Raw genomic sequence first — 25,691 nt, forward strand, 5'->3', positions numbered from 1 at the left:
AAAACATTTGAATTGCTAATCATTCAAACAAAAAAAAAACAGGGAGAGTAATTTCCTGCAGGAGATAAATTGCCCTATGGGCCATCACCCTTAGGTGGTCACTTTACAAGATCAGCTTGGATGAAATATCAGTCTAATGTGCATGATACAAAGTTAAATCTAGGTTTGGAACATTACAGAACTTGATGTGTTCTCCTTGGTTGGAGAAAGAGAATTTTATGGTGATTACCCGTGGGGTCATGTTAATTAATGAGAGGTGAAATATCTGGGATACTTTTAAACTTAATCTCTGAAACTGAGATATGTGTGGCATGAATAACATTTTTCAGTAATTAAGCATACCCCTAAATGTTGAAGTGGTAGAATACATTCTTGTCACCTTGTAAGCTTAAGAAGTTGGTGATAATGCTAAATGCCTGCCTGTTTCAATAAATAACTACTTTAATGTAAATAACCTGTGTTAAAGTTGGTGGAAATTAACTTTAGGTTTTCTGTTTAAATTAGTTAACACAATGTTGTATAACCTAAAGATGTGCTTTTGTTTAGTGGAGCCAGGGAGGCTTACCTTTTTTTTTTCTCTTTCGTTGGGATTAGGGTTTTCTTTGTTCTCTCTGTCATGTGATACTTGATGGCATGTGGTCAGGTGATGGACAAGGAGTCTTTCAGTCAGCCTGGAAAATCTATATCTGACTTTATGCTATTGGTAGAAGTTATGGTTGAGAATTGCTTTGTGTACAGTCCTGGCCAGGGATAGACTAGAAGTACTTCAGGCACCAGGCAGGCAGATGTTCTACATAAATAAGTGCCTATTTCTTGACATTTATATGCAATACCTCTTCCAGTTTCAGGCCAACAATTATATTTTTTTTTTTATGCCACACCAAGGGGCTGATTTACTAAGACACGAATTCGAATCCGAATTGGAAAAATTCCGATTGGAAAACGAACATTTTGCGTATTTTTTGCGATTTTTTTCGGCGGCTTTACGACTTTTCGGAAATTATCGCGACTTTTCCGTTACCAATACGATTTGCGAGAAAAAACGTGAGTTTTTCGTAGCCATTACGACTTGCGCGAAAAAACGCGAGTTTTTCGTAGCCATTCCGAAAGTTGTGCAAAATCTGGCGATTTTTTCGTAGCGTTAAAACTTGCGCGAAAAGTCGCGCCTTTTTCGTTGCGTTAAAACTTAAAAGGCGCAACGTTTTGCGCAAGTTTTAACTCTACGAAAAAATCGCGACTTTTTGCGCAAGTTTTAACGCTACGAAAAAATCGCCAGATTTTGCGCAACTTTCGGAATGGCTACGAAAAACTCGCGTTTTTTCGCAAAAATCGTATTGGTAACGAAAAAGTCGCGATAATTTCCGAAAAAATTGCAAAATACCGATCATTACGAAAAAAACGCAATCGGACGCATTCGGCCCGTTCGTGGGTTAGTAAATGTGCCCCCAAGAGATCAGTGTTGATGCTTCATTTGTGTTGAGGACTGAGGGATGTTTTAAAATTGATTACATTTTTAAAATTATCCAGAAAGAATCCTTTTTTTTTTAACCACATATCTTTCTTTAAATTCTTTTATTACAAACCTCACTGATGAAGGAGAGACTTACTATTATTTCTTACTCTGTTATGCAATATGAAATGCAAACATTTAGATTCCATGGTGATGCATGACTTGAGCCTGTATTGGCTAATCCACTTGCTTATTACTTTGTCTTGTTACATTATGTCAAAGCTTTTATAAATATAGACTATTTAAAGTGATTGATATACATACTTTAAGAACCTTCTTTAACTCCAAAAAATAGATACAGGACCAAAAATATCAGTCATAATACCTATACCTGTACAAGTGTCCCTTATACATTATGGGAAATGGGAAAGTCATCTCCTATAGTGTTAGGGGTGCCAATTTCCCAGCTGGAACCAGCTGAATCCTACGGAGAACAGGGTGTGCCATGCTAAATAGTATTGGGTACCATCTCCCTAGACTTTACTATAAGCAAATAATACTAATTTTTAAAAAAGATTTCCTTTTAATTTGTAGTAATAAACCAGTACATTGTACTTCATGGTAACTAAGCAGCATGAATCCATATTGGTGGCAAAACAATCCTATTGGGGTTATTTAATGTTTAAATATTTTTTGTAGTCTTAAGGTAAAGTGAGCCAAATGACAGAAAGATACGTAGGTCCCATGCATTCTGCATAACAGATCCTGTACACAGAAATTGAGGTATATTAACCCTAGTGCCAAAATGCAAGAGCAGGTACTGCAAAACCATAGGATAAGTAATACAGCAGATATTACAGTGTGCTTACATAAAAGTAGATGATTGCACAAATAAGCCTTTTATATTTCCAACAAGTAATACTTTTTCTGATATGTTTCAAATTCTGCTTTAATAAGTGTAACTCATTTTTTTTATGTATTTCTAGTCTATAGGTAATGCAAAAACCACAAGGAATGATAACAGCAGTCGCTTTGGCAAATACATTGAAATTGGCTTTGATAAACGCTACAGAATCCTAGGTGCCCACATGAGAACCTATTTGCTGGAAAAATCTAGAGTGGTGTTTCAGGTAGGCAGCAATACTTTTCATCCAGTGCTTCCTGTCTTTTTACTGTTTTTTATAATCTGCCTATTTGCTGGTAAATATACAGCATATTTATTGTGTGTAGAAATATTTTGTAAGCTGGCAGGGTTGAGATAATGGGTATTTGGGCACATTTTCAAGTTTCTTCACCACTTTTATGTATTTACTTAGGCTAATGTCAGATAGGGCTGATCCTTAGCCTGTGGAATAAGCCTCTACTCTGTCATCGGCCGTTCCCTGTGCCAGGACCCAGAGCCATTGCATTGGCACATGGCAGATTTTGGCAGTGGGTGCCTATAAACAGCCACTTGTTTTGTTATCTGAATGCATTGCCTACTATGTTTACAGCCTTGTCTTTAAAGTATGTTTTAGACAAAAACAAATTGGGCTATTAAAGCTGATACCCGTCACCAAAAAAGTAACATTTATGTGATCCATGTGATCCACCTGTGGGCAAGTTCAGCAAATCGTGTGTAATAACCCCATGGCACTGATTTGCTTTCTTAACGATTGAGCCAAATGGTTAAATAGAGTGGCTCTGGAGCAGTGCTGGCTTTAAAGTTGGTCAATAGAATCACAAATATGCTGATTAGACAAGTGAGTACAATATTTTGTCCACATCAGTTGCTATCGGATGGGACTTAATGATGTGATGTCAAGCCCACCATAAATACATGGTCAGTAATATTGGTTTGGCAATTTTGTGGTCAATGTAGAAAAACAAATAATCAAAAATCTATTCTTTTCCAATTTAACCAAATTATGCAGCTACATAATTATATATCCATCATTCATAATCATTTGATATAAGAAAATACAGTAATTTACATTAGGACAAAAAGCTAAGGAACAATATATAAAAAAAAACCTGAGAACAATATGAAAGTATTTCTCACACTTTGTGCTATCAAAAATAAAGATTCAAATATTTGCAGTGTATATAATTATAAAATTGAACTTTTGGATTTTTTCTTTTAAGTTGGCTAGTTTTGTAAGATCTGCAAAATAGTTGCTGCTAAAATTCAATAAGTGCTTCCCTGGTGTTTCTCTAATGTACTGAGAGCAAGTGCTGACTCCCTGCATTTCCTGCTTGCTCCTAGCACTGCTGTAAGCAACTGAATCAGGCTTCTCTCTGGGAGAGAGGGTGTTGCAGTAAGAAAGCCCATTTGTTTGGAAGGCGTCCACAAGCAGCCACTGATTGTTGTATAATTCTCTTCTTCATAATTTCCTAGGCCGAAGAAGAGAGGAATTACCACATTTTCTATCAGCTCTGCGCATCTGCTTCACTGCCTGAGTTCAAGATGCTTCGACTGGGTATTTATTGAAACAATAAAAACTTTTTCCCAGACATGTAAATTCAGAATGTCTTTAATGGGCAAATGTGTTTACAAATATATTTATATAGCATTTTTGTGCTGTTACAGCCAAAAGTTTACCAACCATTATGTCACACTGAGTAATTAACTGGTTCCATTCAGAGCTGACTATCCATGACCACACCGACCTACACAATGCATAGCACCCACTCACCGCTTATAGCAGCTAGCAACGTCCATAAAGTAATATTGTTTTTCTTCAAATTTCATAGATTGAAAATTGATAAATAAGCCTCTATGTGTGATTAAATTAGTCTGAATGTAATTAAATGTAAGTTGTTATCATTATAAACTTCATATTACATTTAGCTGGGTGTAAATTGATCATAATAGTAGAAAGCATGCCACAGTCAGGTCAAATATGCAGTCATTTGTTTGTCATATGATTTTACTTTAACTTGGTCACAAGGGACAATAATGCCATTGTCATATCTAAGTTAGACCCCTACTCTCTGATGATAGGCTGTGATGAATTAGGAACCTATTTACCAATTTTGTTTTGTAATTGGACACAATCACAAATGTATTATGTGCCATTGTAATGTTTATAACATTTAAATCCACTGTTCACTCCTGTAATATCATTCATTATTCATGTATTTTCACTGTTCTTAGAGCTTTAATGCTCCTTTATATTGTGCTGCAAAGGTGTACAGAAAGTATCTAGTACTCACATCAGTCCCTATAGCATTGCATTCTAAGCCCATATTACATTAATCAACATACGCATATTTTTTTATCTGGAGCCATATGAGCTGCCTGTATATTTTTGGAGTGTGGGAAGAAACAAAGGCATCAACCTAACGGACATGGAGAACATATAAACTCCTTGCAGAGAGAACCCCGGTCAAATTCAAACTCAGGACTCCAATGCGCAAACACTGAATCTGAATGCCAGACAGTTGTGAATACAGAAAATTCATCTTTGTTGCCTTTAGCATTCATGTGTATTTCTGCATATCCATTTTAATGAAGATCCCTAATATATCTTGCACCCTTTAAAGTCCCTGCTGACATAAACTTTCTCCTTTCTATCCAATAGGCACTGCCAATGATTTCCATTACACAAAGCAAGGAGGCAGTCCAGTGATTGAAGGAGTTGATGACCAGAGGGAAATGAAAAACACAAGGCAAGCTTGCACCTTACTAGGTAATGTATACTTTACAGTCTCAATGAAACATGCTGTAACATTTTGAATAATGTAACAGATATTATTCATTTCTTGTGTTCTTTATACAACTAATGCCCACTGTTACAGTGCTTATCTACTAGCCTCTGACTTGACGTTTTTAATGACGGGACACTTCTTAAAGGGGACCTGTCAATAATTCAAATATCTTTTCTATTGTGTTTGTTGAGCAAAATTCATTTTGCATACTATATAAATGATATTAATCTTGTTTCCTTCAGTCTTTGGAATATACAATCACAGCCAGCAGGCAGCTGCCATTTTGTGGGCACTGTTTTTAAGGCAAGCTTTGTATCACCCCATAATCTTGTGTATGTGCCAGAATGGGGGACCTGATGTCCGTGCCCATGCACTGGCTACACAATTAGATGGTGAGAAGTTATGGAGAATGTGAGTAAGGCATAGAGGCGGGGCAGGCAGTATATGATTGACAGCTGGGATTTTTAAATACCTTTATAATCGGTTTGAATGTGATAATATAAAAATGAATTTTGGTTTCATGTTTAATTTGAAAAGGACTTTTGTTATACAGCTTTTTATGTCTGGGTGACAGGTCCACTTTAAAGGGTTGTTCACCTTTTAAAGGAATAGTTGAGTGTAAAAATAAAACAGGCTATATATATATATATATATATATATATATAAATAAATAAAATGACAAACATTTCTATCATAGTTAACTAAAAATGTAATCTATAAAAGCTGGAATGAGCAGATGTCTAACATAAAAGCCAGAACTCTACTTCCTCTATTCAGCTCTCTAACCTCTTAGTTAGTCAGTGACTTGAGGTGGAGCCTGCTCAGTGAGCAAGTCTCAGTGCCTCTCGGGTACCAGACATAAATCAGTCACTCTTTCAGTATGAAATACTGTGTACAGTTCTGAATATTAATAATGCTAGATAACAGAGAACATAATTCTAATCATGTCAAGCTAAGAACGGTGTTATATAAGGTTAGAGGAGGGGTGTATTTCCTCCTGCCCACTACTATTTCTAATTAAATTCTTGCTTCATGGCAAGGATTCTTGATAGATACTCAGAATTAGGACAATTTTCTCATAATTCAAAGAGAATGATCATTTACCCTGCTTAAACCAAACTGTTTCCTGGAAGGTCTGTATCCAATTTAGTTACAAGTGTCCAAGAGGGTGAAGCTCTAGCTAAGGCTGAACATTAGAAGCTTGAGTGGATTATAAAAATGAATGATAAAATGGAGAAGTTATGTGGCAGGGGTATCCTTTTAATCTAGACTTGTGTGGAGCCATATTGTGATGGCTGAAAAACGTAAATTCATTGTTGTATAGAATGTATATTGCAGCAGTATTGCTCATATTCTTGATAATAAGGGTGCCAAAAAGGTTGTTGTAATTGTTGATACTTTGATGATTTCTGAAATTGTGCATGGATATATTAAACTAGCTCTGTGTAGCTCAAGAAATAAAAACCATAAATTGTTTGTAAATAAAACATTAGTCAAAAAGTACGTCCAGCACACTTCCTGTTCATTGAGCTCAGGAAGTGAAAAGGGTGTACTGTCACTTTAACAGGTGGACATCCATCTGGCTAAATAATAAACTACGAGGCTTTGGATCTGAACATGATATGTTACATAAAACATCATAAATTAATTATTTTGGCATCTGTTGTAGTTCCACTGGGGTGGTGTGTCGCCTTTCCCATGTTTAAAATGCACATGATTATTCTAATTCTTTTGAAGTAAAAGAAAAAATGTATGACAGCTTCCTTTCTGTGGTTGCCATGGAAATCCGTGTAAGCTCTTTGCATATATCACGTCTCTGTAAGTGATAATTATTTTGAGAAATATGTTTCCCGAAGGTACAAATTCACTGTTATTGAGTATCATTTTGTAGACTACAGAGACTGAAATATTGTTACAAGTGCAACTACAGTACCTAAATTCATGCATAGGATTTACTGCCGTTTGGCACACTATTATACAGATACCCATCCTAAAGTATAAGTGTTTTTAACCAATATTTACACTTGTGTGTAGTTTTGATAACATTGCCTTATATTTTCTCAGGAATTGGAGACTCGTATCAGATGGGAATATTCAGAATTTTAGCTGCTATACTTCACCTGGGTAATGTGGAATTTAAGTCTCGGGATTCAGATAGCTGTTTAGTCCCAGTAAGTAAAAACAAACAATGACGAATTTTTCTTGAATGCAATGTAATAAATCACAAATTGTACACCTTGTCTAGTAATCCATACAATCTATCACCTTTTCAAGCAGAACACTAGTAAATGTTCCTTGCTGTTTGCATCAGATCTGGTAACCCAGAGCAACCAAACTTGTTATTACCCATGTTCTATGTCCCTATTAACCAGTTTAGAAGTATACTGTAATTTCTGTTAAACTATTAAATCCCACTGGTGATCACTAAGTTTGTGTTTTCCTTAATTGCAGCCAAAACACGCACCCCTTAATATATTTTGTGACCTCATGGGTGTGGAGTACGAAGAGATGTCTCATTGGCTGTGTCACAGGAAGCTTGTTACTGCTGCTGAGACCTACATCAAGCCCATTTCCAGGCTACAGGCCACCAATGCCAGAGATGCCCTGGCTAAACATATATATGCTTTCTTGTTTAACTGGATTGTGTGTCATGTCAACAAAGCTCTTCATTCCTCAACAAAGCAGAATTCATTTATTGGAGTCCTTGATATTTATGGGTATATACAGCTTCTTGTTCTGTTCTAGCTAAAAATGTATTGTTTGGGATGGTTTCTCTTTTATCCAAATATGAAAGATCATGTAGAATTTATAGTCCGCTGAGCTTGAGGATAACATAGTAATTTTAATAAAATGTTGACTGTCCAACTGTAGGCCCTAGATTTCTGTTGATTTGAATGAAATCATTTAATTACAATGTGGCCCAAAAGCTATGGGAGTGAAAGAACCAATGAATGGGAGAAGCCCACAGTGCTGGTTTAAAACAACATAATCTCCTGTCCATAGCTTACATTTCTACCTTTGAGGGGAAATTTTCCATATCCCTTTGACCAAGTGGTTTTCAAACTGTGGGTCTGCTGCCCTGTGAAGGCCAAAGGAGGGGTGGGGGGATCTCTGAATACTAATTTGAGTGGCAGTGCTCTCCTACATACACTTGAATGCCAAGCTTGAAGGTCAGTTAGAGTAACATTTGGGTAATCATTTATTTTCTGTCCCAAATAGTCTTAGACCAATGGCTAATACACCAGTGCTTTCCTATATCTGTAATCTTAATATGAATTTGGACCAAAAGTTACACTTCTAAAGAAGGTTTTAACCCAAAAAAAACCTCATAATCGTTACTTTAACTAATACCAGAGCCTTAATAAATTAACCTTAAGCAGCCAAATGTTTGATGTCTTAATTTCAACTGCATTAGGATAAAAATCTAGGCCAACCATGGTGCATATGCGATATGTTCCTTAAAAATAAGGATTTCTATAATGGGGGCATAAGCAGGACATAACCTTGTTTACTTATTCCTTATACAGTTAAATAATTCAGGCAAATAATATTTTAGTAGCATCAAAGGAAATATTATGGTTGCTTTCTATGCTGTAGTTGGACCAACACTGTAGTACTCAGACATTAATGCATGATCAGATCATCCAGCTTAAACCTGTTCATCATTATTTAGGTTTGAAACATTCGAAATCAACAGCTTTGAACAATTTTGTATCAACTACGCTAACGAAAAGCTCCAGCAGCAGTTCAATTTGGTGAGTGTGTGTAATGTTTTTTTCTAGTTAACATTGGATTGGTTTAAAATGGAGTTTAGATGAATTAGATATTTTGTTTTCTGGCACTAATATAAATTATATACTTGCTCAGCTCCTACTCACCTTACTTATATAATCTGAGATGTTTGAACATCAAGACAAGAATGTACTGTTAGGCAGCTGGATTAAACATGACTGAATTAGCTGGCTTGATTCTTTAGATATACCACACTAACATATCCTTATCCAGTCCAGTTGTTTCGGTTGGCAGGCCTCCATGGCAGACCATATAGCACAAATTCGATCATTCAAGGCTGATCTCAAATTTCATGAAAAGTGTCTGGTTCTTTAGCTCTCGTATTTTTGCAAAACAAAAAGGGAGCCATAGTGGGAAGTATGCAATGCTCAAATCAGGCCGTTAATGTTTTTACGATTCATGTCACTTTTAAAGGCTACATTAGTTTTTAAAGCCTTATGACAAATATTTAGATTTTTACTTATTATTTAAGTAAAACAGGGACATCTGAAGGAAACCAGGACACCAGGAAGCAAAATGCATGACAACCCTAAAAAAAGTAGGGGTCCTAATGATCCACTTTCTGACTGGCCAATGATCCTTACCTCCTGCAGAATCACATTGCTTTTCACAGCATATTACTTTGTTTACACGTATAGGTAAAACATTTTTTTGACAATGAGATCCCCTTTTACTAGTTATAGATTTATAGTACTGACAGAAAGAAACCACAAAACAAGCTGTATGTTTATGTAGTTATTTAGGGTGATGTCACAAAAGACTTTAAAAACAGGTTTTTCAAAAAAAAAAATCTTCCTTTCAGCACATTCTTTTTGTCTGGCTACCTTCTGATTATTAAGAGCATGTAAAATGTTGCCTTAGGTCAGTGGGAAGAATTTTACATGAAACCACACGCATTTGAATGTAAAATATCCAACATGACATGAAATCTAGAACATAGAGTTGTAGAATAAATCCATCTAATTCTAAAGAAATGTGTCTAAATATAAATCTACTACAAGCATAGGATCTTGGGACCTGGGGTTTTCTGGATAAGAAATTCTTCCATAATTTGGATCCCCATTCAAACATTAATTAAACTCAGTAGATTTGTTTTGCTACCATTATGGATTCATTTAGCTCAGTTTGGATCAAGTAAAAATACTCTTTAATTATTACAAAAAAAATCATTTTTAACTATTAGAATTATTTGCATAAAATGCACTTTGTAGACAATGACTTTACCATTTTTTTGGATAACTAGTTTATTGATAACAGATCTAATATCTTTACTCAGTTTTAAATGTCATGTTTTTTCTTTATTTTATCTCAGAGTGACTACTTCTGTAACAACTGGCAAGGGAGGGTACTGCTTGTGGTCAATTCATTCCATTGGGTGTACTGCACAGGCAGCTTATCTGCATATTAATTTTCATTTACAAGCTAAGGGAATGGCCATGAGTATTATGTCCTTATCTCATGCCTTTAATGAAATTGTGTGATTTGGTGACCAAATTATTAAAAAAAAACCCATAGAATACATTATTTTTGTAATGTTGTTAAGTAAAAGGTTCTGCATTTACAGGTCTTTGACAAATAAATCAAAATATTTATTTATTTATATGAAAAACCAATATATATATATATATATATGAAAGAGAGATAGCTGAAAGTAGACAGCTGAACATTGATGAATGTATTATAAGGATAGGCAGAACAGTGTTTTGCTAAAGCAGCTCTTTATCTGTTCTTTCAGGGCCAATGATAAGGGATATTGCATTTTTACAATAATCAGGATAGGTTTGGTTTTTAATACCTAATTGTTTTCTAGCATAATGGGCTTGTTTCTACACACAGGAAATGAACAATGTCTTGATTTTTATTGAATCTTTTTAATTATTAAGCTTTGGTTTTTAATGGCAACAAGCCTTTGACTACTGACCACCAACTATGTATTTTATTGAATCTTCTCTATGAATATATTATATATAATGAAAGAATACATTTTTTTTTTCATTCAGCATGTTTTTAAGTTGGAGCAAGAAGAATATATGAAGGAGCAAATTCCATGGACATTGATTGATTTTTATGATAACCAACCTTGTATCAATCTTATTGAAGCAAAAATGGGTATTCTGGATCTGCTTGATGAAGAATGCAAGGTTGGTGATGTGAAAGCTAAATTACTTATTTGTTGATTTTTGCCTGTTAAGTAAAAGTGATAGCAAAATAATAGGTTACTCCAATAAAACATGTAATTATCTTATCTAGTTATATGAATTTATTTTGCATTAAGGGGGAAGAAAGATATTAGGGGCCATTTACTAACTGTTGGGTGTTTTTTTTTCCCAATTTGCATTTTTAGTACTAAAAGTCGTAAAGAAAAAGTTGTGAATTTTCTGAGATTTTACTATCTGTCTAAACGGCTATAAATCTGAATCCAACAATTTACCAGCTAAAACTTGCCGAGATCATGTAGAAGCCAATGGCAAATGTCCCTTCCCTGGAGGATCCTTCTTTTGTTCTTAACTGTAGAGGTTTCGAATTTTTGACTCTGCTTTTTGCGCAATAATTCAAAAAAGTTGCAGTTTTCATGTGACAAGTCCAAAAAAAATGTAATTTTTGCAACTTTTCTGCCACTTTTCCCACACAAGCTTTGAGTAAATCCAGACATTCATAGAAACAAGTTGGAAAAGCCCGTACCTGATCCGATGTGATATTTCCTAAATTGGTGGGTCAACAGTCCATGAAGTGAGTGACTGTGCCGGTTGCTTTGAGCATTTTGTCCAACAACACTTTGAATGCTACTCCTCGAATTATAAATGGTCCTTTTAAGGACTACCTTCTCTGTAAACAATTTAGCCACTATAAAGACCATTTAATTGGATTTAAACCCTGATTAACTGTATTTGTTGTTCTTGTTTTCTTTTGCAGATGCCCAAAGGGTCAGACAGCACCTGGGCCCAGAAGTTATACAATACTCATCTCAAAAAATCTGCATTATTTGAAAAGCCGCGTCTGTCTAATGTGGCTTTTATTATCAAACACTTTGCAGACAAGGTAAAGTCCTCTGCGTGATATAAGTGCTCAGTAAGAGTAAAATAATAGCTGTTCTCTTATAGATGGTTTTACAAGCAAGTAGGTAAAGGTTTTACTAAATACATGCTGCTTCTCAGGGTGGAAAAATGGGAAATATTTTAAGAGAATTATCACTTTAACACTCATAGATTATAAATTCAGAGGTAGGACCTGAATGCTACGTGTTAAGAGTCTATGTTTTTACATTAGTTTCCTAAAACATGGTGCCTAGCGACTAAAAAGTAGCAACATATGGAGCCAGACACAGAAGCAACAAGCTGATATCTGGCCATCAAGGACACTGGCAAGAAAAGTACAGCTTTTTAATCAGAATTAATAAATATACTTTTTGGACAGATTAAACAAAGGAGAAAATGTAAGCACCTAAATAAAGCAAGTCATGGTGTCCTTTTAGGTATTTATGGGTGTATGTCCCTGACCTTTCCACAACCAATTGCACTGTTGCATAAAAACTTTAAAACCTTTTGATGATGTTTTATTAATTTTAGAAACTTGCTGAAAATTATGTTTTCTTTAAATTAGGCACATTTTTATTGTTTGTTTTTGTGGGCTGCATTAAAATAAAGCATGCTGCTTTAAAGGAGTGGTTTGCCTTTAAGTTAAGTTTTAGTATGTTATAGAATGGCCAATTATAAGCAACTTTTCAATTGGTCTTCATTATTTATTTTTTTTAATAGTTTTTCATTATTTGCCACCTTCTAACGTTTTGCAGCTGTCAAATGGGGGTCACTGACCCCGGAAGCCAAAAACCGATTGCTCTGTGAGGCTACAGTTTTACTGTTATTGGTACTTTTTATTAACTATTTTTCTATTCAGGTCCTCCCGTATTTATACACCAGTCTCTCTGTTGCAAAGGTAATTTGGACCCTAGCAACCAGATAGCTGCTGAAACATCAAATTAAAGAGCTACTAAACAAAAATGTTGAATTGTGAAAACAATTGAATCACTACAAATAATAAAAACATGAGCAATCACAAATTGTTTCAGAATATTATTCTCTGCATCATATTAAAAGTTAACGGTGAACAACACCTTTAACAGTGTCACACCCTTCAACTGTGTACCCTTGAAATGGAAGAAACCTACTGATATTAGCTAAGTAACAATGAGCTAAACCACTGCATTAGTATATCAGAATACCGTACACGTCAGCCAGTGTATTGAATTCTCCAGCCCCAATGTGGCAATCATTGCATTAAACTTGCTTTTCTTTTCAGGTAGAGTACCAGTGTGAAGGTTTTCTGGAAAAGAACAAAGATACAGTGTTTGAAGAACAAATTAAAGTGCTGAAAGCAAGTAAGGTTGGTATTGAAAAATATTTTATTCTGTATTTGGGGGCCAGGGCTGACATTCAGTTTGTGCATATTTTGGATTTTTTATCTTTATTGGTAAGGGTACAGTACAGGTATGGGATCCCTTATCCGGAAACCCCTTATCCAGAAAGCTCCGAATTTCGGAAAGCCTGTCTTCCATAGACTCCATTTTAATCAAGTAATCAGAATTTTAAAAACAGTACCTTGTAATTGATTCCAACTAAGATATAAATAATCCTTATTGGATGCAAAACAATCTTATTGGGTTTAATTAATGTTTTATTGATTTTTTAGTAGACTTAAGGTATGGAGTTCCAAATTACGAAAAGACCCCTTATCCGGAATACCCTTGGTCCCGAGCATTCTGGATAACGGGTCCTATACCTGTATTACTTTTTGGGAAGAAAACGCCACTCATAATATGACTGTTAACTGTATGCCTTCTTATTATGGATCCTTGTATTTTATCTCCCCTTTATTTCACTGGCTCTCAAGTAGGTCATAACACTGTATTTCATAGCATTCTATGGCTCAGAAGTATTTCAAGACACAGAGACAGCTCCAAGCCCCACACAGACATAATAATTTATTCTTATGTGTGATTTATATTATGGACACTCTGGAGGGAGGCAGCTGGTGTTGTCAGATATGCCAGTGTGCGTGTGCCCCCATGGGCACAGGTCCTGATTTGACCTAACATATTCAGTTGGCCTAAGGCCAGCCCTAAATGCAAGTACCTATCATCCTGGGGTCAACAACTCTCTCTTCTTCTTCACCCCAGTCTTAAAATGTAGCATAATAGTTATCTGTATGCAGCAGAATATATATACATATATACGTTGGATGAAGGATGCAAGAGTTCTGGAGTGTCACAGTTTACTAACAACTGATCTAGATTTATGTTATGGACTTATGCTAATTCTGGCACAGTGTAATTCTTATAATTCTCATATTTTACCAAAAATAATAGTACTTTTTAAGTATTGTAGCTGGTAAGTCTTATTCACTTTTTTTTCTGTTCCCCATATCCCCTTCAACACATGGTCATCAGAAGGTAAAATCTTTTAAGCAAGCTTCCCTAATAAATGGCTGCTTTCCTGTAGCAGGCCCACAGTACTTTGCTTCTAATTGCATGGCATGGGGCAATTGGGAGGGTTGGAACCATCAACATCATGACACGATTAAATTCTGCAGTGTCCCTGGGATTATCTATAGAGCAGTACAGGCAATAAAGCCTGAACTTAAAATATAGTAGAATTGTTAGCTGGATGTGACAGAATGTATCTAGGTTGGATGAAGGATGCAAGAGCTTTGGGGTATCACAGTTTGCCAGTAACTGTTGTATATTTGTGTTATGGGCATAAAATATTGTTATTCTAATGTCTATAGATATTGTTATTGTGGCCCAGTTCTAATATAACTTTAATAGTGTTTTTTAAATATTGTAGCTGGTATGTCTTATTCTTTTTTTTTCTCCTCCATATTCCATTCAAACATGCTCATCAGAAGGTAAAAACTCTTGACAAGCTTCCCTAATAAATGGCTGCTTTCCTGTAGCAGGCCCATAATACTTTGCTTCTAATTGCATGGCGTGGCGATGTAGGGAGGGTTTGAACTATCAACAGCATGGTACATGCCACCGGAATAGATCAAGTTCTTCAGTGTCCTAGGGGTTTCAGTAAAGCAGCAATGTTACCTATTTAAATCCTGCTAAGTGTATTTTCTATGTTTGTAATACATCGACAAACTAGGTACTTGGCTCTCTGTGGCCGGTCCTAGGAACTAGAAGTGCTTCATTTTATTTTTACCTTGCACGTCTGAAAATCTGTTTCTTTCCGCTTTACTAGTTTGTGTGCCAGTTGGGCTCACCTGTTACATTGTTGCTTGTGTATAGTAGTGTGAAATAGGGAGCCCCATTGTTGTTACTAAATGCATTGTGCAGGAGAATTACTACTGTATATAAAATTGCCCACCTAACTGACCATACCTCACCATGTATCATTTGCATGGGTTTGTTTATGCGCAAGTGCAATCTCTTGTGATTTCTACATACAGAATAATAAGCCTGCCAACCAGATACAACTTTAAAGTAGCAGACAGGAGAAAGACCGCATTAAACGGATAACAGCAGCGCCTCTTGTAGGCAGGAATGGATCTCTTGACAACATTCCACTGATATGCAGAGAATAAATGTTCTTAGTAATGTCCTGGAACTATATTGCCCACAATATTTAAGGGGAAAAATAAATGATAAAAACAAACAATAAAAGGATAAGACAATATACAACAGTATTTATATTCCTACATATTTATTCTTAATGAAGTATAATTCCTCCCTAGTTTACACTGCTAACAGAACTGTTCCAAGAAGAGGAGCAGATCTTGAGCCCTACATCTTCTGCACCACCCTCAGGCCGTACTCTGCTATCCCGCACTGGTCTGCGTTCCCTCAAGCCCAAGCCTGAACAGACAAGCAAGGAGCATAAAAAAACTGTAGGACATCAGGTAATATGACAAAACGATATCTAGTACAACTCTTGCCCGCAGTTTGATGTCTAAATAGATCCAGTGTCTGCTCTGATTACTGACACTGTCTTTCGTTTCTGTTGCAGTTCAGAAATTCCCTTCACCTTCTGATGGAGACTCTCAATGCCACAACTCCACATTATGTCCGTTGCATTAAGCCAAATGACTTCAAGTACCCGTTCACGTATGTAAACTGTGTGTGCTTATAATCCATTGGATGTATGTAACAATGAGTTGCTGCACTGTTTATATATGGTTCTCTATAATAACATTTAGAACCGGAAATTTCATTTATTGTGTTACATTGGTAGAGAATAGTATCTTACTAGAATGGGTCATTTTTTAACTAAACAGTGGGGATATTACAGCTACTCCACATTAGAGATCCCCTGTGTACAAAACGGTCACAACAAAGGTTGGAGGGAGGGGCTTGTATACTGGTAATCTAAGAAACACAACTGGAGTAGCTTTATTGTGCCTGTTTAGCTCAAGAAATAAAAAACAATGATTTCTGGTGATAAGTAAAAAAAGGGAAAAATTTGCTCAGCAAATGACATGAGTCATTGAACTCATGTTAAACATGGGGGTGCACTGCCTCTTTAATTCTAAACTAAGTCTTATGTTATAAAAATGACTCTTAGCAATTATTCTGAGTAGGAAAATGTTGACCTAATGTGGCTAAGAAAAAGCATCTGGACAGGTGACATTTAGAGGAGTGACCTAGTTTTTCTGCCTACTTGTGCAGATCTTACTTCAGTGTACACTACATTCTGTACTAGAATATATAAGAAAAGACATGCTTATTTACTAATTTGTTTTTTAATGTAATTTTTAAATCCCTGTTGTAGATTTGACTCTAAACGAGCAGTGCAGCAGCTTAGGGCTTGTGGCGTCCTGGAAACCATCCGAATCAGTGCTGCTGGATTTCCTTCTAGGTATGCCCCCCATTTTCCATTTCCACATTGTAATGTGCCATAATGTAATACTTCTAGTTCATTTAATGGATAGATATGTGCTACACAGAGCTTAACTGTTCAAGCCACTAATAAGTTCCTTATTTTTCATGTCATAGGTGGACATATCAGGAATTTTTTAGCAGATATCGTGTTTTAATGAAGCAAAAAGATGTCCTCAGTGATAGGAAGCAAACCTGCAAAAATGTTCTGGAGAAGCTTATTTTGGTACGTCAAACTTCTTATAAAAATATATATTTTTTAATAGAGCTTGTAGTTATAATCATTTTAGGCCTGAGTCTTCAGCACAGTTTTTCCATGTGCAATATGCCATACCATATGCAACAAAGTTTGACTGTGTGAATCTAGGTCATTAGCAGTAAACTCTCTATGGAGTGGATTAGTAGATGTGTGGCAAATTGGACACAACACACATATTAAAAGAACGAAATGCAGTACTATTGAATCAGATTTATATCAATCTAAAATCAATCATAGAGCATTATTTGCATCCTTTATGACCTGTATTTGGTTGATGTAGAGCATTAATTCAAGCAACAGCTGTTGTCTAAACTATTGCTTACAAAATCTATTTCAAGGTTTAGTCTCTCTGTCAGCCTCTCAATGATGCCACAATGATAATCTGCAATATTTTGCTGATAGCATTGGGCAGCAAGACATTTTTACAGCTTGACTGCACACTGGAATCATTATCAGAGGTGCAAGAGGTGAATTATTCTGTTACAGAAACTAAACATACAGAGCTAAACTAAAGCAGCCATGAATAGCATGTGGTAAATCATTTACTGAAACCTGTGTGTTATTAAAAGTAATACACTTCTGATCAGTGGCATAGCTAGATGTTATTGGGCCCGATGGCAAATTTAATTTAGGGCCCCAACATATTGGCAATTTGACCTGTTGTACCAAGATATACTGAAATTGCTTATTAATTAGGGCTTCCCATGGTTCCCTATACTCCTGGGCTCCCCTGCAGCTGCAGGTTCTGCTTCCTCTGTAATTAAAATACAGATGTTCAATATGACCTACTTGGTGATTTTCCAGTACAGGTATGGGATCCGTGATCCAGAAAGCTCTCTCTCCCATATACTCCATTTTAATTAAAAAAAAATGATTTTTAAAAACGATTTCCCTTTTCTCCGTAATAATAAAACCCAGCAGGCATAAAATGCTTACATGCAAAAAATGGATGATTTCCTTTCGCATACAAACATTAAATTTAAAAAATATTCTGTGGACTAATCTACTGATTCATCTAGTTACTGTATGAATTTATCTGTGGCCCCCACAGAGTTTGGATTGAACTGCTTGTAATTTTCCCTTGTTCTTCTGAATTTTTTAAATTGACTTTAGAACAGGTATTATCCCATTTTAGTTTCTCTTTCTCACAACCAATTCATGTGTTGGGTTTCTATTGGTAACAGGATAAGGATAAGTACCAGTTTGGTAAGACAAAGATTTTTTTCCGTGCTGGCCAAGTGGCCTATCTGGAGAAGATCCGAGCAGACAAGCTGAGAATGGCCTGTATCAGGATCCAGAAGACAATCCGAGGATGGCTTTTGAGGAAGAAATACTTGCGCATGAGGAAAGCAGCCATAACAATCCAGCGCTACGTCAGAGGATACCAGGCACGATGGTAAGTGAGGCCCCAGAAGCTGCATTGGTTCATAAATTCTGTTTTACATATTGTGCAATATTGGTGTTGGCTTTAATGAACATGGAGGAAATATAGTTTTGTGGTTTTGAAGTAGAACTTAGGGGGGTGTAGAGTGTTTACTTTTTCTGCAATTAAAACCTGACGTTTAGCAGAGCCCAAGCAGAGGGTAGATTGTTATGCACATGGCCTAGCACACCCAGCAATCCTGAGTGAATCTCACTAAAGGCTGTATAGCTCTCCCAACATTTAACTGCCTTTGCATATACATCCCTTCCATCCCTACTTTGTACAATGTATTTTGAACCAACCAATGCTACTTCAGGTACTTTTTCACCTTTTTGCTTTTGCAACTGCCTTTGCACAATTAGGGGCAGATTTACCAAAATGTGAGTTTAGAACTTAATACATAAAAACTCACCCATGTTCTATTCATTCACATTTTCATACATCTGCCCCTTCATCTCAGAATAGGAAATCAATTCTACTGCTTAGGTACCTGCCTAGAGCCCAACAGTAAAGGGTACATGATGTAGAATTAAGTTTGTAGTGGGACTATAACTGACCTAGAGGTTAAAGTAATACTATCATGGAAAACGTGCTTTGAAAAAAGCAAATCAGTTAATAGAGCTTCTCCAGCAGAAAGCACAAGCAGATTTTTTATATTTCATTTTAAAATTTTACATGGCTACCCATATTCTTCACAGCCATGTGACCTGTGCTCTGATAAACTTCAGTCACACTTTACTGCTGAGCTGCAACTTGGAGTAATATCTCCCCCAACCCAGCAGCCGATCGGCAGAACAATGGGAAGGGAGCAAGATAGCAACTCCCAGTAGATATCAGAATAGCACTCAGTAGTAAGAAAGTCCGGCTTTGGATTCCTTCAGTTACATGGGAGAAGGAGAAACAATAGGTTACCTGAAAGCAGTTCTAATGTGTAGCGCTGGCTCCTTCTGAAAGCTCAGACTCGGGCACAATGCACTGACATGGCTGCCTACACACCAATATCACAGCTAAAACAGAACATTTGAAATGATAGAGTGAATTATTTTCCATGGAAACAGTGTAATTTAGAAGTAAACTGTAAAAATCATGAAAGTATCCATTTAAGTAATCAACCTTTGATGTCGGATCTCGTACTAGAGACTCTAGTTCAATTTCCTGTGGCAGCTCCTTGTGACCTTCAAAAAGTACTGTACTGGCATACTTAAAGTACCTAATAGTGGGGGCCTTGCTTGCTATAAAGTTTTTTGAGTCCCATAGGAGAAAACCGTTATATACACTATTAACTTATACCTTACATCAGCTGAATTAGAAAATATAGGACTGGGTCTGTTATTTACAACACAAACAAGCAGCCAAGGAAAACCAACACATTTCAAACTGAATGAGCAGGTAATTGTTGACTTTGGCAACAGCAGCTATTAGTATGAGTCTTTTTTTCAGTTATTGGCATGTTTTTATTTATTACAATTCTGCTTATTTCTTTCTTACTTTATGTATTCAGTTATGCACAGTTTCTGCGTAGAACACAGGCCGCGATTATTATCCAGAAATTCCAAAGGATGTATGTCGTTCGGCAAAAGTACCGTCATATGCAGTCCATTACCCTTGCTCTCCAGTCGTATATGCGTGGTTATGCAGCCAGGAAGAGATTTCAGGGGGTAAGAGATTATTCAAATATAGTAAAAATGACTCCCGTAAAACCCACCTAAACTCAGTCATATATAGGCATATTAATGAGGCTGTGTAAATAAAATTCACAGAAAAAACGGTAAAAAGGCTGAGTAAAATAAAAGGCAAATGTATCGAGGTGGGTTTTATTTTACACTGTCCAAACCCCAGGTTTGATACCGTTATTTTACACTGCTTTAGACCTTGTGTAGGTAAGTTTGGGCGGAAGCCACTTTAAGAAATAAAATGCATAAAAAAGCTATTCCGATTTTTATAATAAATCTGCCCCATGACCCTGACACTCTTTCTGGCCTTAATGGGAATCTATCTCTTCATTTTCTCTTCATGCAGTAGTTGGAGTCAGGTTTGGATCGACAGTTAGCTCTAATACATCCTTTGGGGGGGATTGCGCCCTTTGCCTAGAAGTATTAGAGCTCACTCTTTCAAAATAACTGGCTTTTGCAGAAATTCTGTTTCTCTACATGCAGGATTTGTACCGAAGTCGGTTATTTTATATGTGCTGGAGTTAGTGATTTGGGTTAGCTAGGAAAGGAAGCCCATATACGATGTATTAGACCAATCAAAATCTGACCCCAACTTCTGCATGAAGGGAGAATGAAGAAAGACAGGTTGATGAGAGGGGGATAGTGAAGAGTAACTTGATTATTTCAGAAATGGCACAGATTATATTTAAAATGTTCTATTTTTAATTTTCACAATAGTTCCCCTTTAAAGACAATTATCTATATAATCAGTGCTGTGTTTATTTAAAAATATAAAAACATTATTCCCTATCCTAGTCTTTTATTACCCTCTCTTACCTGCTGCCACAATGATAGGGGAAGGTACAATTTTTAATGAAGTCATAGAGGCTGTGCACTTCTATAAATGGTTTGTCCTCATGATTAGGATGTACAGTGCAGCTAAGACTCCATTGTACATTTCCCAAATGTGCAACTAAATCCACTTAGGTTAAAGTAAGTTGACATTTTTATTTCAAATCACAACTGAAAACCTACTATAAATAGTAGTAGCACTGGTATGGTCGCCCTGCTGCAACTGCACTTGCTAGCATAATCAGCACAACTAGCCTTTTTTGCTCAATGTGCCTACTGTAAAGAACAGTGACCTCACCCATTAAGTACTTTTCTATAACTTTTATTTCCCATTTTTTTTTTAAATCCTTTGAAGACATTCTGAAAGTGCTCCTTCCTACATCCTTACAGTGCTTTGTATCAAGAACACCAATGCCTTTCATAGTGGTGACTATCAATTACAAATGAAACACATTATCTCTATATTATCAATCACATATTAATTCAAGATTTTTCTCTCAAATCGAGATTTGCAATGTTGTCCTTTCCAAATACTCCAAGTAAAATTTGTAACCTAATATATTGTATATCGGTAATATTGTACTGGCAACTATTGGGTTTATGTAATAAAAGGCACTAAGTTTACCCAGGAGCATAAACCCATAGCAAACAATCAGTAGGTAGCATTTACAGGTCATCTCTAAATCTCATTGGTTACTATGTGTTACTGCTCTTGGGCAAACTTAGTGCCTTTCATTGCATAACCCTATATGTCTCTAAAGCTGGCCATAAATGCGATGATATAATAGTACAAAACAAGTAAGTTTCACAAGATTTTTGGGCCCTGTGTGGGGGTTTTGAATAATTGTACCATGGTGATTGGTCGTTTAGTTGATCAGACAGGTTAGAACATTTCTGTTGGATAGCAATAATACATATTGTTATATTTTTAATGTTGTCCTTTTTCTGGTGCTGTTACCAGTACTATAGCAGCTGCTACAATTTTTGTCTGTTAATACATGGCCAGAACATTGTCTAATTTGTTATTTTTCCAACTTTAATCCTAAAGTTAAAAGCTGACTGGTTAGTTTGATGTTGTTGCATTAAAATGTACAATCAATATCCAAATGTTTGTCATACAACAACTAAAATCTGAACATGCATGGCCAGCTTTAGATGCAGTTGGCCATAGTTTAGAAACATTATGCTTTTAGTACAGAACACAGATATATGTAGTTTCAAATAAGTGTTAAAAAGGCAAATCACATTTTTGTTCAGTATACTGAATTCTAATTGTCATTAGTAAATAAATCCTTTAACTCTATTAATGTATTGTTTCTCTTTGCAGATGCTTAGAGCACACAAAGCTACCATCATCCAGAAGCATGTGCGCGGCTGGTTAGCCCGTGTCACTTATAAGAGAAATTTGAGTGCTATTGTGTACCTGCAGTGTTGTTACCGCAGGATGATGGCCAAAAGGGAGCTGAAGAAGTTAAAGATAGAGGCACGCTCAGTGGAACACTACAAGAAACTCAACAATGGGATGGAAAACAAGATCATGCAGTTGCAGCGTAAAGTTGATGAGCAGGTACTATATCATTTATATGTTCTTGTGAACATCAGCAGAACACATACATGCTCAACTAACCTATAATTTGACAACTATTTTTAAATGAGTTTGAAATATGGCTGATCTACAATTTCAGGCTAAAATATATTTACGTAAAACTAAAAATACCATTTTACAAAGGAAGTCTTTGTGGTCTCTGACTCCTCTGTATATTTACAGAATAAAGACAACAAATCCTTGCTGGAGAGGCTAACACACCTGGAGGTCACGTACAATACTGAAAAAGATAAGCTGAGAAGCGACGTCGACAGACTGCGCCATTTTGAAGAGGAGGCCAAAAATGCAGCAAACAGGATGGTCAGCTTGCAGGACGAGCTTGCCAGGCTTAGGAAAGAGCTGCAGCAAACACAGACGGAAAAGAACAAGATTGAGGAACGGGCAGAGAAGTACCAGACCGAGACTGAAAAGGTAGGAACTGATAAGATACTTAGTGCCACTGCATGAAATAAAAATTAAATGACTCCTTTAAGGATTGTGCTACTGCAGTCAGCTTATATGTTTAACAATTATAGCATACAGTATTACAGTTACTTCAGCCCATTACCCAAAGATTGGTGATGTATGTCAAATGATTTGTCTCTCTTTGCAATACATTTTCAAAGGAAGGCATTAAAAATACTTTCGAATTGTGATAATGCTTGTTTTCTCATGATGGAGACCTTATTAAATTGGGCCAGAACACGCACTACCTGTGGGAGTATCAGTTATTTGTTCCCTAGCAATCCTTTCAAAGTTTGGTAACTCCAACAATACCTATTAAGCAGTGGCAACAGAATCTAAAGGCCACCTTTTTTTTTTTAGTTTCTGAATTCCATTATTAGCTGAAACCACCTGACATTTGCTATTGCTTTGTAGCTGGTTGCTGAGCTGAGAGAACAGAATGCTTTGCTGAAAGCTGAGAAAGAGGAACTGAATCTTTTAATCCAGGAGCAGGCAAAAAAAATGACAGGTATGGTGTCTAAAAAGTGTCTTCTAGGTGAAGTCCCAGTTGTTTTGCATGAAATGACTTCATTAAAAGTGCATTTCTGGGAATAAAGTAGAAATTGTAGATATGTCTAGGATGGTGAAATGAATAGTATAGTGTTTTAGTTAAAAGGCTAAAGGCAGTGTTTTTAAGCATTGTGTTTGCCTTATTATAGAGGATATGGAAAAGAAAATTATAGAAGAAACAAAGCAGTTGGAGCTTGAGCTGAATGATGAACGACTGAGGTACCAGAATCTCCTAAACGAGTACAGCCGCCTGGAGGAGCGATATGATGACCTTAAAGATGAAATTAATACCATGGTGCGTTTACTTTTGTGACTGTGTAAATGGACCTACAACGGTAAAACCACTTGCTGATATGAAACCATTTATCTTGTCATGGGTTTCTAATTACAGAGTCCTCCAAAGCCAGGACACAAGCGCACAGACTCTACTCATAGCAGCAATGAATCAGAATACACTTTTAGTTCAGAGATCACAGAGTCAGAAGATTACCCATATCGAAATGAGGTGAGACTAGGGCCAAATCATGTTCCTGACCAATATTCTACTGGTTCCAGTGTTATGTGCAGAGAAAATGTGATTGTGAGGCCATTTAATGTGGATCAGTGGTGTCTTGTCAGCTTGTCAGCACACAGAACAGAGAAAAAAAGGAGCTAATGGACTACTTTTTATTTCTCTGGGGTAATGCTTTACTTTGACAAGGCTTCAGATAAAAAAAAATATAGGATACATTGTTTTGACAAGTTCTGGGCCTCTTAGTTCTTTAATTTTATTGACTGATCCATGAGAGTATTATGGATCTAAAGCACCCTGAAATATTTATAATGTGGATCTCCAATAAGACCACTTGTAACCTTGGCCTTGCTCCCATCCATTGCTCAATGGAATAGGTAAATGAAACCAGTCAGACCCTTATAAGCACCATGATGAGTGAAATGCCTTGGACCCCTTGTGTAAGTTGTAAATTAAATATGGAGCAGAAGAAGGTGAACTGGTTATTATTTAAAAAAAGTTTCCCTGGGGCCCAAGCATAGGGAACACCTTTTTTTTTTTGTGCATTAATTTAAAAATGTTTCTCATCATCATGAATGCTCTATAGTTGGTGTGCAGTTATCCTCTAAATCCTCTGGGGTGCATAGCATTATGGCAGAGCTATGTTATCAACAACCAAAATGTACCTACTGTACTGACTACATAGTATTATATTTCTTATAACTGAAGCATGGCGTCATTTCTTTTGCAAAAATATGTATATAAGCAGTTTGAATTAAATGTATATATATTTATATTAGCAGAATATTTCCTGTGATAAAATGTTATTCTGTAATAAACAGACCCCAAAAAGTGTAACTACCATATCTGACTGTACTATAGTTCATATACTGCAGTGCAGTAAAAGCTTTCCATGTATTTTCACCATCAAATACAATGTGTTTCAGGAGCCTGCTGACAGAAAAACTCCGCTGGACATGTCCCTGTTCCTTAAGCTTCAGAAACGGGTAAAGGAACTTGAGCAGGAAAAGCAAGTAATGCAAGATGATTTGGATAAGAAGGAGGAGCAGATAATCCGAGCCAAAATAATGGTACGATGAGAAGTGTGTAAAGTGATAGAGACTGCTTATATTGCAAGTATAATATATTGATATTATGTTTTTTAAATGGATTACTATCAATTCAGTATCATGGTTAGCCAATCAGCAAGATCTGCTGCTGTATCACTCCCACTGGCCATTTAGTATACAGCAGACAGAGCTGCCTGTATTCTTGTTAATCCTGTATGCTTTGTAAAGTGTGTTTATTGATTGGCACAAATATTTTTTTGCTTTTAATTAGGAGGAGGCAAAGACTCCAACTAGAGGTACAGAACTGGAATATGAATCACTCAAGGTAACTAAAATAAATGAAAAAGCCTCTTAAACCAAACTGCTATTGTGGAATGCAGAGAAAATGTTGACAATTTTCAGAATATTTATATAAAGGATTTCGGTATCTGTGTGAATGTGTGCCTACCCTGCAAATAAGAGTGCTTGCCCTCATACAGCCATTTTACTGTCTCTCTGCAAACTTTTCATAGTTCAGTGTGGAATTGGCAGACTTTGGGAG

The 25,691-nt window shown here is 36.3% G+C and overlaps 1 protein-coding gene across 14 annotated transcripts in view; it reads left to right on the forward strand.

The window, feature by feature from the left end:
* Positions 1-25,691, forward strand: part of myo5a (myosin VA) — a 99,270-nt gene that overhangs the window by 42,864 nt on the left and 30,715 nt on the right. For 7 of the 14 annotated variants that reach the window (XM_031899180.1, XM_031899183.1, XM_031899185.1 and 4 more), the window contains exons 6-29: positions 2,437-2,580; positions 3,828-3,909; positions 5,014-5,121; positions 7,205-7,311; positions 7,592-7,857; positions 8,814-8,895; positions 10,933-11,073; positions 11,846-11,971; positions 13,229-13,312; positions 14,376-14,378; positions 14,831-14,833; positions 15,665-15,829; positions 15,937-16,034; positions 16,699-16,785; positions 16,923-17,031; positions 18,249-18,460; positions 19,989-20,145; positions 22,319-22,558; positions 22,760-23,008; positions 23,456-23,549; positions 23,740-23,885; positions 23,982-24,095; positions 25,028-25,171; positions 25,422-25,475. In XM_031899180.1, coding sequence (XP_031755040.1) covers positions 2,437-2,580; positions 3,828-3,909; positions 5,014-5,121; positions 7,205-7,311; positions 7,592-7,857; positions 8,814-8,895; positions 10,933-11,073; positions 11,846-11,971; positions 13,229-13,312; positions 14,376-14,378; positions 14,831-14,833; positions 15,665-15,829; positions 15,937-16,034; positions 16,699-16,785; positions 16,923-17,031; positions 18,249-18,460; positions 19,989-20,145; positions 22,319-22,558; positions 22,760-23,008; positions 23,456-23,549; positions 23,740-23,885; positions 23,982-24,095; positions 25,028-25,171; positions 25,422-25,475 — 3,015 coding nt within the window. The remainder of the gene's footprint in view (positions 1-2,436; positions 2,581-3,827; positions 3,910-5,013; positions 5,122-7,204; positions 7,312-7,591; positions 7,858-8,813; positions 8,896-10,932; positions 11,074-11,845; positions 11,972-13,228; positions 13,313-14,375; positions 14,379-14,830; positions 14,834-15,664; positions 15,830-15,936; positions 16,035-16,698; positions 16,786-16,922; positions 17,032-18,248; positions 18,461-19,988; positions 20,146-22,318; positions 22,559-22,759; positions 23,009-23,455; positions 23,550-23,739; positions 23,886-23,981; positions 24,096-25,027; positions 25,172-25,421; positions 25,476-25,691) is intronic. The other 7 variants (XM_031899182.1, XM_031899184.1, XM_031899190.1 and 4 more) reach the window with 2 other exon arrangements.

Source organism: Xenopus tropicalis, chromosome 3, assembly GCF_000004195.4.
Source record: "Xenopus tropicalis strain Nigerian chromosome 3, UCB_Xtro_10.0, whole genome shotgun sequence".
In the NCBI taxonomy this organism is placed as follows: domain Eukaryota; kingdom Metazoa; phylum Chordata; class Amphibia; order Anura; family Pipidae; genus Xenopus; species Xenopus tropicalis.